The 13,615-nt window shown below is 39.4% G+C and overlaps 1 protein-coding gene across 7 annotated transcripts in view; it reads right to left on the reverse strand.

The window, feature by feature from the left end:
* Positions 1 to 2,370: 2,370 nt before the first annotated feature.
* RESF1 (retroelement silencing factor 1) overlaps positions 2,371 to 13,615 on the reverse strand; it is a 38,137-nt gene continuing 26,892 nt past the window's right edge. For all 7 annotated transcript variants that reach the window (XM_416367.8, XM_015287153.4, XM_015287145.4 and 4 more), the window contains 3 exons: positions 5,013 to 10,435; positions 3,928 to 4,002; positions 2,371 to 3,571 (listed from right to left, as the gene is read on the reverse strand). In XM_416367.8, coding sequence (XP_416367.4) covers positions 3,426 to 3,571; positions 3,928 to 4,002; positions 5,013 to 10,435 — 5,644 coding nt within the window. In that variant the 3' untranslated portion in view covers positions 2,371 to 3,425. The remainder of the gene's footprint in view (positions 3,572 to 3,927; positions 4,003 to 5,012; positions 10,436 to 13,615) is intronic.

Raw genomic sequence — 13,615 nt, forward strand, 5'->3', positions numbered from 1 at the left:
TAGACGTGGCATCAAGGATAGTCCTGTAATCTTCCAAAATAAACAGGTCATGCTGACCAGGCTCCTGCAGTTCCCTGGATCACCTTCTTGTCTTGGAAAATGTGTGACACACGTCACTTGCTTTGTTCTACTTATCAGAAACCTCCCTCCAGCAAAGTTGTCACAAGCCATGCAAGATAACAGAGAACTGCCTAGCAATGCTATTAGGCAGATCGCCCATCACCCTTGGGCGTATCCCATCTTGTTTCATGGACATGTGCACAAACAATGGGCTTGAGTGGTCTGTTTTCCTTTAACAGGTAACTCTTCACTTCTGCAGACTAGGCTCTGCACAGGCTCAGTGACAAGAGAGGTCAACAACAGATCTGACAGTAACGACAGAAAAACAGAAGGTATGTCCCAAGTCCTTCATCTCTAGGCCCACTGCACATTGAGCAGCAGGATCACATTTTCATTGTTCCTCCTTTCACTGCCTATGTACTCAGGGGAGCCCCTCTTGACACTCTTCTGCCCAAAATGGTTCTCAGATTGTAGACTGCCATGTCTTGCACAATGATCTTCAAAGTCATTAATTTCTGCATACAAACTTACCAGCTTGCAGCAAGATACCTAGGTGCTGTATTTCTTTTCTTTAGGAAATTTGGGTGTGAACAGATAAACTTGACCTTCAATCTCAAAACACACACACAAGGAAGCCAGGGAGGCACTCACGTTAAGAGATGTTTGTGCTTACATTGCTTCTACATCTAAGTTGCAAAAGACAAGGATGTCCAAGTGTCATTTCACCCATACTCCTTTTGGGGCACAAAGGCAAGAATGGTGGAACTGGCAGCCCTGCCGACCGACACTGAGTTTCCTAAAAGGGAGTGGGAAGTGAAGACAGATACCAACAGGTTAGGATATTGCCCACACGTCTTACCGTTCTTCATCTGTCAGGGCTCAACAAGCATCAGTTGCTCCATAAGAACCAAGGGAGTAACCACGACTGGCAAGGCAGGAGTCTCACTCTTCCCACAATAGCCAAGCAAAGCAAGCAAGACAGACCAGGGATGGCGAACAGGGTGAAGCCAGAGTCCAGATCACCAGACAAACTTATGATGACGGAGGGCTAAAGTAAGCCATGAACTCAATTCACAGGCCAGGATCAGGCTCAGTGAAGGAAGTCACGGGTCAAACAAACTCTGGTGATTGACAGGCAACTTCAGTGCAAGAACATATGTCTGAGCCCAGACAGGAATACAAGTCAAGGGTCAGTGTCTGGATCACTGGGCAGTTTTCATGTCCAGGCATGGGCTAAAACAGAGTTAGAGATAGGTACTTCCTGGACATCACTTAGGAACTGAAGGGTCAGGCTGGAGCTTACATGGAATTCCTGGACACACAAGCAGGAGCATGGGTGCTCACATAAGGACAAGTAGGACCCTCAAAGTCTATCGGTGTTCCCAGAAACATAACAGGATCTATGATCTGCACAACGCAACCCCATTGGTGACATGCACATTACACGTTCTTTCAGATACAGGAAACATAAGACAACAGCCATGCATTACATTCATAATGGATATTTTCAGTGCAAGTGAATGCCCTCATGTTCATATGTGCTAGTTTTCTTCAAACAACAGAGCACTAGTTTTTTCCATAGCGGCCATATCTAGGTGGATCTCAACATCTTGCCTGACTGAGATCAAGGACTTGCTTTATTACTACGGCTTCAGCCAGCAGTATAAGGAGCAGAAGAAAGAGTAAGTGAGCAGCAGCATCTGGTATGTCTCTTATCAGGCAGGTGCATGTAGCAATTATGCAGAAAGCACAGCACATGGTAGAGACCAGCTATAAGTGCATCCAGAAACAAAACTGGGTACATGAGCCAGACAAGTGGGGAGTTCAGATTTTCATCAATAGTGCCCTAGTTTGAAAGAAGAAATCTACCAATAATGGAAGGAAATTTTTCCAACAAAAACCTTTTTTTCTCCCCCCAGTTCAGTGTACAAAGAAAGACAGGAAATCATAATGTTACTGGATTATTATACTTAAGATCCCTACAAGCGTGCCCCTTCATGACTGGAGTAATACTGAAGGTTCTTTAGGTACTGATACTAATTCAAGACAGAACAGAAAAGGAAAAGAAAGTGCTGAAGAGAAGAATATTCTTGTGTTTTCTGAAATCTAAGTACATTCTGTTAGCTTCATTGATTCAAAAAGCTTGGACTCAAGTCCAGCTCTCGCTCCTAACTATGAAGCCTTTCAAAGGAGGAAGACCTGAAACTCATTTTAAAGCTCTGTTTGAGCTACAAGATTACCTAAACTGCTAACTTAATTAACTGTAACAATTATGACTGGATACTTCTTAACCTAAAAAAAGACTAGGCATAGCCTTTGAAAGTTTATTTCAAGTATTAGAAAGTCATTCAGTAAAATATCTATAAGCGTTTTTACTTTCAGTATAAAGGCTTAAACAGACAAAAAGAATCAGAACAATTCTGAAAAAAAAAAAAAAGAAGACAATTCAAAATTGTGAACAACACTGAAAAGGCACTTTAAAAAAAAGACATCAGACAACAAATATAATTCTTATGTCACAGTGAATCCTTAGTCAAACATCAGCTAATACTTTAAAAACAAAGAAATAATTACAGTCTGGTCAAAATGAGCATCATAGTCAGACAGAAGTAAATTCGAACTCCGTGCACTTCAACCGCTGTACTTTTTGAAAAGAGGGAGGGCAGTAGGGAAGATTCTTCAGTGAGCTGTCAGCTTACAGCACTGTGTCCAGATGAAGAATTCAGAGTTCAACTTCTACAATTTCTACAAAAATATATTTAAGAAAACCGAGTAGCAGCATAAATACTTCACGGTACTCCCTTATCTTCATGCTTAAGGGCTTTATATCTGTATTCCAAGTTTACAAAAAAAAAAATATTCTACAAATAACTGAAAGCCTTGCTAGATGAACAAAAATCAAACTAGCATAAATAGAAAATAAACATGTAACGCCTGAGAATCCTTGTAATCCCTTTCTAGTAGAAATATTTTTCCACTGCCAGCAATGGAAAGTATCAGAAGTTGAATTTTTCCAAACTCAGAAAAGAAAACAGATCGTGATTACTTAAATGACTTTGAGGATTTTTTTTAATGTATCTTTTATTTTTTTTCAAGATTCAGCTATCTCCTGTACTTAAAAAAAAAAAAAAAATCAAATATGCCAAAAAGATGTAAAGCATTTGACAATGACACTTTCAGCACCAAAGCCTAATTGTGCAGTAAATACACACTAAGTAAATTCCCACTCATTCGCAAGTACTGGGTGATAACTTGTTGAACAAATATGAACACTTATGCAAAAATATGAAGTAAATTGGAAAAAGAATTCTAATGTCAGCATTTTTTTCCCAGTGATATCCATTATGATGTATGATACAGGAGTGCTATCCAGGCTTTTCCATCTTTTTTTCCAGATACATTTTCTTGTAGGTTTGAAACATCTGTTTGGAGTCTTTGATTGGAATGTGAAGAGCCTGTTCATCTCCTTCCAGTATTTGTATGGCTGTATCAAGTGGAATACAGTCCTCAGCTGAAAGACAGGGAGAGAAGCAGGTTAAAGCAAAAGTCGCCAACAGCCAGCTTGGGTTTTGCCTACAATTTAAAGCTCTGGATAAATCTCATCACCAATGCTGCCTATGATTCAAGCGCCCACATGCATACTAGAAAATTCCACTGATCTCCAACACCATATTCTCGTGACAATAAAGATTTCCACACGTCTTTGAAACTTGGACATCTACTCAACAGCACTCATTTTGGTGACAGAGTTACTAAGGAATCAATTGAAATAGTTCATTAAAAAATTGCTGTTCTAAAGGAACACTTAAAACCAAGCAGAGAGTATTCAACTTTTAATTCAAAATCAAAAATCAAAAGCCAGTTCACCTGTAAAGATCTCCTTCAACTTTTTTTGCTTCACTGAATCATACTTTAACCAATCTTCTTTTTTACTCTTGACACCTATGAAGAAAATTAAGATGGTTAAGACGGTTATTAAAACCATTAAGATGGTTTTTTGTTGAAGTTCCTTTATGACAAACATTGGTCTCTACTCAGTATTAGGCTATAACATACATACTACCACATGCAAAAGAAAATTTTCTTTGGGCACAAAGACGACTGCAAGAGCTGCTAAGTACAAATTAAAATTTGTTTTTATTTAACTACACTCAAATTCCATCTTAGACATTAATATGCCTCACAATGCACTGCTTAAAATGCGTAAAGATTAGGATAGGTAGGAGGAGGAAGACAACTCACAGCAAAGATGGCAGTGGTTACAAAGACTAAGAAAATGCTGCAGCAGTCAAAAAAAAAAAAAAATCTGGCCCAAGCCTTCTCCTTCTTCAAGGCCTCAGAACATCCCTCCCTCCTCCTCCAGCTAAATTTATGCACAACTGGGCTAACAATGGATACAAATCAGATCACCTTTGGTAACAACACCAGTAGAATCTGCTGTCTACAAACAAGCCAAACTAGTTGCCATGAGTAGGATAGAAAGCCTTCTTGTAAAGTTATTTGAAACTATCATGTTCTAAACTAATTTTATTCTGTAAAGTCTAAAGAAGAGGAATAAAATCTGAAATGGAACATCCCCCACTTTTTTCAACTTAACACACGGCTAGAGTTTGTCGGAAGGCTAGAGGGTTGTACTCTACGATCTGTTGAGGCCCCTTCCAACCCCTGCAATTCTGTGATTCTGCAGTTCTGTGATAAGCAACTTCAACCGTCAAGTACAGTCCCACATTTTCAATGGATGTAGTTTTGTATAAGATAAAGAGAAAAATATTTTCATTTGCAAATATTTCTTAATTATTTGGGAAAACAAATTATAAGGATATCCAAAATTCTCACAGTGACTCAGTTTTACGTGCAAGCATTCTACCTAAACTCGTGATTCTCAACCCAATCTGAACTACGAGCATACATTCCTTTTGAAGTGGAAGAAAAGAAGTGCATATTCATCATACCTGCCACAGTAGTTTTCTCTTTTTCCAGAAAATTCTTTGCAGCTAAGCTTTCATCATCAGTGGCTGAATTTCTGAACAGTATCTCTGGACACAGCTTAAATTCAAGCACTTGTCGTTTCCGTGGTTTCTCATTTTCGGAGAGAGAAGCATCTCTTTTTGAATCTAGACTATGCGGTGATACTTGGGACTTTACGTGCAAGACAGGTCTGACAGGTGATGTCTCCAACTTTGTCAGAAATATGCGTTCCTGCGCAGTACGTTTAAATGCAACTCTATTTAGGTAGTGCTTTTTGGGTTCCTTTTGAAGATGTAATTTTAATCTGTTTGTTCTTCTGTTCAAATATAGCCCGTTTTTATCAGAAAACATTTTCTCGGAACACTTGTCTTTGTTTTGACCATCAAGATGTTTTTCTTTGTTAGAAAAGTGGTTTTTGGAGATGGTAGATAGACCCCTTATCCTCTGTAGCTTAAGCATAGAGCGATCTGCTAATGAATTCTTAGGTTTCCAGACATTTTCTCCACTCAGCTTTTTAGTCTTGTCGGTATTTATCTTGCGATCATATGAATGCCGCTTGGAATTCTTTGTTTCAGATTGTTTTAGTCTTTCATCTTCCACCTTTGTTTTTTTAGAGCTTGTTTTCCCAATCAGATTGTCCTTCCTCTTTCGTTTGTATGACTCCTCCTGTGGCGGATGAGCTTTTATAGAATTACGCTGAGAAAACGTATAGTTGCTTGACTTTAAGTCTCTAATGCCTAAGTTTGGGAACTTCATAGCTTCTGCATGATAACTATTCAGCTTTTCACGTTTTATTTCTGGAGATAACTTTGCTTTCCGTTCAGTATTAACTCCTACGTTTCGTTTCTTGCAGTTCTGTTCTTTACCCGAGTTGTTGTCACAGATTTTTCTTTCTTGTCCTTGACAGACTTCAGTGCGCTTAATTGCAACATTCTCTGACTTTGTATACTTATGAAGGTCTCTTTGGGATTTCGGGGCCAAATCTGTTCTGGTTTTATCTTTTGAAAGGGACTTCATTTTGAAAATTTTCTCCTTTTCAGATGACTTCATCACACTGTCTACACCTGTACAACCACCTTTCTCTGGCAACTCCCCTTCTGAGATTTTCTGATGATCTTTTTTGTCAGAATGAAATTCCTTCTTTAACAATGGAGTTCTTCCAGACTCTTGCATCTCTTCCTTCTTATTACCACTTTTGGAACTATTAACATCTTGTTTTTCAGAGGAATTAAGAGGCCCATTTTTTTCCAGTTGCGGTGAAAGTGGTTTAGGTTCATTATTCATCTTGGATTTTTTGTTTGTTACAGAGATATATTTGCATACATCTTCTTTATTTTTCTGAATGCTATTTTGAACATTTTCACAAATCGGTGGGTTTTCTACCACACTGTTGTTCTTTATTATGGCATCAGATTTGCTGTTGTTTTCTTGTCTCCCTGCAGAGTTAGGGTTTTCAGCTTCTGAAAGTTGCTCGTCATTTTTATCTGAAACAGAAGTTCTACGTTTACAGGAGCTCTGTGACATTTCACCCGACGCAGACAGACAACCCGTTAAACTACAAACCTCTTTATTTCCAGAGCTGGAAGGGGACTGTGGGTTTTCTTTCTCCTTACACAGACTTTGACTGGGCTGAACACTGCTTTCAAGGCTGTCCTCCTGGGTTGAAGTCTTTTCAGACTGTTGACTCATTGCTACACTGTTTTCGGTAGAGGAACATAGCTTCTTTTCAGGAAATAACTCCTGCACCCGATCAGAGTTTAACTGCGCAATTTGTAGCTCATCTATTTGATTCTTTGAATCAGTTTTTTTGGCAGAAACATGAGTCTCCTTTTGAGCTTGATCCTCTCTCTGCTCAGTCACAGAATTGTTTCTTGCTGGTTCTTTTGTCAGAATATCAGCCCCTTCAATGCCAAATGGAAACTCTTTCATAAGTTCAGTAAGCTGATTATCTAGACATGTAATGGGTTCTGCTCCAAAAATGTGTAGCTCTTCTACGCTCTTCTTAGTGGATGTGACATTTTCTTTACTGCTGCATGTTGTAACAGTGAATGCATTTGTTTCAGCAGTTATGCTTACCAAGGAATCTAGTGAATTTCTAGCTAACTCCTGGTTTATACTAGCAAGAATTCCCAAGTCATTTTCAGGATACCTGAAAGATAAATTTACTGGCTTTTTTTGGTCTGAGGTAGTAACTGTGTTAGGAAGCATGCCACTGCTTTCTTTCTTAGAATGGCTAGTTACAGTACTATTCAAAATCTTATCTACTTCACTGGATTCTCGCAATGCCTTTTGCAGCAAAGTCTCTAGCTGAGAAGTGTTCTCCCTCAGGTCATTTTTATTCAATTTCATCAGCTGCTCCTTTTGCCTTGGGTCAGATGAGTTTTCTTCTGATGAGGTACCACTGTTAAATGCATGTGTCTGAGGGACCGAGCTGAACATGCTTGCTATTTGCGGATTGTATGATTTATCACCTTCAACAAGAGAACATACGCTAGCAATATGAAACATCTGTTCTTCTATCACAGCTGTGGGAGTATTATTTTGCGTCTCTAGCACTGCTTGCTTGCCATCATGGTCTTTTATATCTTCTTGGAAAGTTTTACTAGAAAAATTCTGGCCTGATTCAGGAAGAAGTTTGTTTTGTAGATTTTCTTCAGCATCTCTCGTGGCTTGACTGAGTTTCCTTTCATTTTTACCACATGAATCATTCGCATTCATACTGTTTTCTACTATTCTCTTTCCATCAGCTGATTTGGTCTGTTGTGAACACAGGTCCTCCATCTGTATCAGAATGCAGTCATCAGGTGAAGAAACACTTTCCATTGTTCTTTTATCAGTATTTACCACAGTTAAAACATTTTTCCCCTCTTCTTGCATGCTGCATATGCTTCCCGTGTCAATCACTGGATAGGTTTTATCCGCAGATGTTGGACACTTGTCTAGCTGTTCACTCTGAGCTCTCTGATTAGAAAGCACTAAAGGAGAGACAACTGCAATTTGGAGTTCTAAACCTTTTATCAAATTGCAACTTAACGCGTCATGTTTTTGTCCTATGGAGGTGGTTGTTAAAGGCAAGACCGTTACATCTGTGCTAACCAGAAGATTACCTTGTTCTCTCTTATTTGTTGTGTTTTGGCTGTGAGGTAATGGTGATATCTGATTTGCTGCAGTGCTTTCATTTAACTGGCTATTTTGAACACTCACAGGTTCTGGACCTTGTTTTTTCCATAAGCCCAGGCATGCATTTAGCTCTTCTAGAGAATAATTACCATTGTTCTGTTTAAAACATGGATTTTCAGTAAACTGCATTTTTTTCTGAGCTACATCACCATGGAATTTATTTACATTAGATTCCATCACTTCTGATACAGGAGCATGCGTGTGGACCATAGATACCAAATCACCTTTCCCACTAGTGTCTTTTAATAAGCTTCCACCCAAGCCTGTTACATCTACGTGTTGTTTTTCATTAGAAAGGAGATTAGTCAGTATGTTATCAGCAATAGTACCAGCTTTCTTCTCTTTTAACATATTTGTGCTGCTCAATACAAACTGGAGAAACGCTGAGTTCTCAGGATAACCTTCCACACTTGCTGATGCATCTCCGCTAGACCTATTCGGTTGACTATGACATGAAGCAGCATTCAAGGATGTCAGCATTTTCTGAGGAGAAGCCAAGGCATTCTTCTGTTCCAACATGGAAGAATTCTCAGGATTATTTAATAGAGCTGTAAGTTCACTGTGGGAAGGAATGGGAAGGGGCCCGGATGAAAGGCTGCCCTGCTCTACCTGATGATTACCCTGAGTCACTTCTAACCCTCTGCTATCACCAGTTATGTTTCTGTCATTTCTTTCTTCAAGTGAAGATCCAAGAATAGAGTGCTCCTGACTGGCTGTCCTCACTGCCTGTGATAGAGAAGATACTACATTTTGCTTGGGCATCTGAGGAAGACGATTAGAGAGTGCATTTTCATAACTCACAGGAAGCGTGGAAGTGCTTTTGTCACATTTTGAAGTAAAAAATTTTCTTCTATACTGGTGCATCCTTTCAAGCAGAGCGCATTTTCTTTTAATAACTTGCAGTCTTTGAGTTTCCCAAGCTAGAGTGTCACTTGTCATTTTTCTTTTATCTTCTCTCGCTAAAGAAGTTTGAGAATTAGCAGGCACATTCACTGAACTAGTAGTCTGCCTTTCTTGAACTGAAACAGGATCACACAGTGGCTGCGAAGCATCCGTTGAAGAAAAAGGTACCACTCCTTGCATAATATCATAAAGTTCTGAGGAAACGTCAGTGGGGGGTACAGACTTTTCACTAAAGAGCTGATTTACTGTCAGATTTCCACTTGAATTATAGCCATTCCTAACCCCTTGACTGACTTCTCCCAGTTGATGTTTCACTGAGTATTGCTGAACACTGTTAAAACCAGAAGCATTTTTTTTATCTGATGGGCAGCTCTGGAGAGGGTATTTATTAAACACATTGTGAACTGCCTGCTGTGCTCCTAGCAAAGGCTGTGCTACAGTTTTTGAATCATAGTTGGCAGGCAACAAAGATGGTGCAGAACATCCACTGGGAGCTCCTGATCCCATCTGATTCGGCGCATATTGTGGCAGATGTACATTTGTTGCAGTATTTTGACTCAAAGACTGCGGAAACTGAATCTGATTACTGGAATTATGTATTTGGTTTTGGACATGTTGCCCAGATGTACCAAAAGGTAAACAGTTATTCTGGGAATGGAGATATTGACTGGATGACTGATTGACAGGTACAGAAATGCTTTGAGAAGAAGCAGAGGTATTTGTGTTATACTGCGGTACGCACCCCAGCTTTGAAGAATTAATGCATTCACGGTTACTTTGATGCAACATAGTTCTCAGAGAACGCTGCTGTGACGTTTGTGAACAAACAGCATAACTGCTTGAGGTGGCATAATGAGGTCCTCGCAGCACATTCGGCACACTGTTTCCACCACTCACTTGAGAAGACAGGAGAGGAAACTTTCTATGGGAAGAAATAAGCCTACCAGAGTTTTGCCAAGAGTTCGGAGTCATCTCTCCCTGTGCACGTGATGTCTGATTGGGAAGTGTTGGTGCAGGTGGTACATAGGGTGGTGGAGACTGATTGACAGAGTATTCCGAGGTAAGAAAACTTTTTATGGCTACAGACGTTCCTGGTAAAGCAGTATTAACAGTTGGTAGATACACTGGGTTATTTCCCACATAATTGCATGCATTTTCAGAAGAAAGTGCATTTGTTTGAGGAAAAGCTTGTGCATTAGAAAGCATTTGACTGTAACAGGATTCTTGACTTTGCAGGTTATTCTGCACATCTGCGTTCTGGAGTGGTCTTACATTCCAGTCCATCTTTTCGTGATTTCTTTTTCTTACGTCCACAGTTGAAATTCTAAAAACAAAAACCAAACTTTAATCTTTCTATCAAGACCTACATCAACTTACCAAGAAGGAATTTAAAACACATAATAAACAGAACAGTTCAACTTAAGTTGCTACATAGAACAGGAACTCCATTGGAACATCCTGTGGACATCAGTATTATTGTCAAGCTGCATAGACAATTTCCCAGAAAGGTTAAGTTACAGGAGACAGAGCAGCAGTTAACAATTCTATTGATTAATGAAAAACAAAATCCTCAGATTATTCTGAAAGGTTGAATAATGGAATTAGAAATGTACTACTATATTGCTGTATTTACACTGAAATCTGATGGGAAAAATTTTGTATCATCTCATGCAAATGCACTAAACAGAGCTTAAGAGCAGAGGATCCTGTAGAATATAATATTGGTCAGAGTTTCTATATAAGACTGAGCTTCAATTATTCCTTCAAATATGACAAAAAGGAGAAAACGGATATGGGTTCAGTAAAGACCTCTTGCAATAACGTACCCTGCTTGTTTTCATTTTACGTGACATTTTCTCTTCCCTGATGCTCTGGTCAGTTACTAATTTTTGAGAAATGTAAGTTATGACACCTGATAACAACACACGTACCTTCAAGGAAAACAGGTTCAATTCAAAAAGTTAAGTCACATTCACCTAGTAAGCTTGAAGCGTGAGGAAGACATCATCTCTCCTGTTGTCGAGTACACACTCAGGAGTTGACAGACACAGTCTAACCCTTCATGTGTTAACAGTCCATAATTTACATAGGAGGTTGCTTTCAGACTGACCTATTTATTTCCATGGAAACTACAGCAGATACGAAGAGCACAATAACATTATTTAATAGAGAAAATTCTATGCCACAAAACACTACTTTTCAACAGTCACCACCATTAGCAACGCATTTTTGACAGCAATGTACAAGACCTGCATGCCACTCTCATAGAAACCTGCAGCAGTGGAGATGACCCACTCTCGCTGTCACCACTGCTGAAGCACACCACCCACCACACCTCACTGCACTCACATCCACTGTTCGGTCTCCAGAAACGTTCAGCAAGCACTGACGAATGTCAATGGGCACAATCTTTCCTCCACAGAAAGGAATTCAATGACACACCTTTGTTTCAGCTGCACTTGCATGTCAGCCTGCCTCTCTGCTGCCACCTGTCACATGGCAACAAAACATAACAGGATATTGGTGGGAAGGTTCAACCTCTTCTGCCATACCACCAACATCCACCTCTGACATTGTGGGGCAAAACAATAAGATGAGGCATTACTTTCAGAGCAGTCCTCATATAATGATAGTCAACGAGCCCCTGTGGGTACAGCTGTTACCTCATGACAAATGTAAATCTGTTAGAGCTAGTACCTTGAAAGCAAAAGAAAAAAGCTCTCAAAAAAAAAAAAAGGTAACTCACAGGCAAGAATGCTGGGTGTTACACTTAATTTCTCAACAAAACATTTCATACAACTTCCCCGAGGTCAACCATTATCCCTACTTTTTCTTTCGAGGGCTCTGAGATTTAAAAATCTCTCCCAGTTTCACTTTTAGAATTGAAGCACAATTCAGATGCAGTCTACAAAAGCCAGAAAGTTAAGGACTGTCTAGTTGATTGCCCAAGTGTTATTTTCAAGATTTAAAGATAGCTGTAGCTCTTCGCTCACTTTGTGCTCTCAAAAGGCATCAGTACAAAATGAAACTGGAAAACAAAGCCGACTATGGAATTTGTAAAGAAACAAAACCACTAAAACAGCACAAATCCTTCAAGATTAACAGCAGCGTTAAAGCAATATTTACACTAATGTATGAAGCTCAGGTGAAAACACAGGCTTCTGTACTCAAGCTGAAGATTACAGATCAACAACATCCAACTGGAGATTTCTTGATAAATAATCATGCGATAAAACAATCACCTCCCTGAATACAATAACTGCTGAAGCTGTTTAATAGATTTACATTCCACAAGCATGATTTAGATGTGTGAACAAAAGAAGGTGCCATCGAGCAGGAAACAGGAGAAACGGACCACATGCAATGCACAGCCTAGTCAAGAGTAAAACTCAATTCTTGTCACTGCCAAGACCAAAATGAGTAATACTACCTTAGTTCATGGATTATGACAACATTCAGTCCAGAACAGACCACAACTTAAAAATATTATGTAATCCAAACATGCCACTTAAAGTGGTGTCTGGCAGAAAGCACGTGCCTTAGGAAAAATGTCTGAGATCAATATCAGAACAAGACTCTAGTAGAGAGAAGACTACTCATACGTGCTTGCATCACTTCACTTCCTACATTCTCTTCTGAACCACAAACCCCAAAACTCATCAGCAGCTACCACACATGGGCTCATGCCAGCTTTTCAATGAGGGTACAAAGAAAGGAAATGGAGAGATTCTCAGCGAACATGGGAGTAACAGCAACAGCTCTTCATCAAATTCCCTGTTACGCAACTGAAGTACCTGGACATAGACTTGTCTTTCAGACTGTCTGAGTTGTGACTCTGGCCTCCACATTCACCAATGTCCCTGAATCACTCTTCCAGGAAAACCCACATTGAACCTGTAGAGAGATCTGAGAGTTTTCTACATAGTTGGCCCAAATTCCCAAGTTTATTAATTGGAATGAGTTTCTATTCTAAGGTTAAATGTTCAAGAGGAAAAAGAACAATACACTCATAGTGGAAATCTGTTTCCTTTGGTTTTCTATTAAAGTTTACATAAACATTGTCTGAATTTATTTATGATAAAAGGGAAAAAAAAAAAGAATTTCCACTGGCAATTTTCCTTATTGTTTATTCTTAAGAGGCCCTTGTCTAGGGGAAAAACACTAGGCAAAAATACTTAGATCACTCCAAAAGTAATGCCTCCTATTTATTTCCATTAAAACTACAATAGCCATAATAACACTACTTGATGTAGCTGAGAATTTGCTCTAACACACTACTTTTCAACAGTCACCACCATTAGTTCTGCATTTTCATCAGCCATGAACAGGAGCCTGTATACCTGACTTGTCAATATCTGCACCAGAGGAGGTGACCCATTGTCGCTGTCACCACTGCTGAAACACCATCTATCATCTCACTGTGCTCGCATCCACTGTTTGGTCTCTAGAAATGTTCAACAAGTGTCAACAAACATCAGTAGGTGCCGCTTCTTCTGCGCAGAGG

This window comes from Gallus gallus, chromosome 1, assembly GCF_016699485.2.
Source record: "Gallus gallus isolate bGalGal1 chromosome 1, bGalGal1.mat.broiler.GRCg7b, whole genome shotgun sequence".
Lineage (NCBI taxonomy): Eukaryota > Metazoa > Chordata > Aves > Galliformes > Phasianidae > Gallus > Gallus gallus.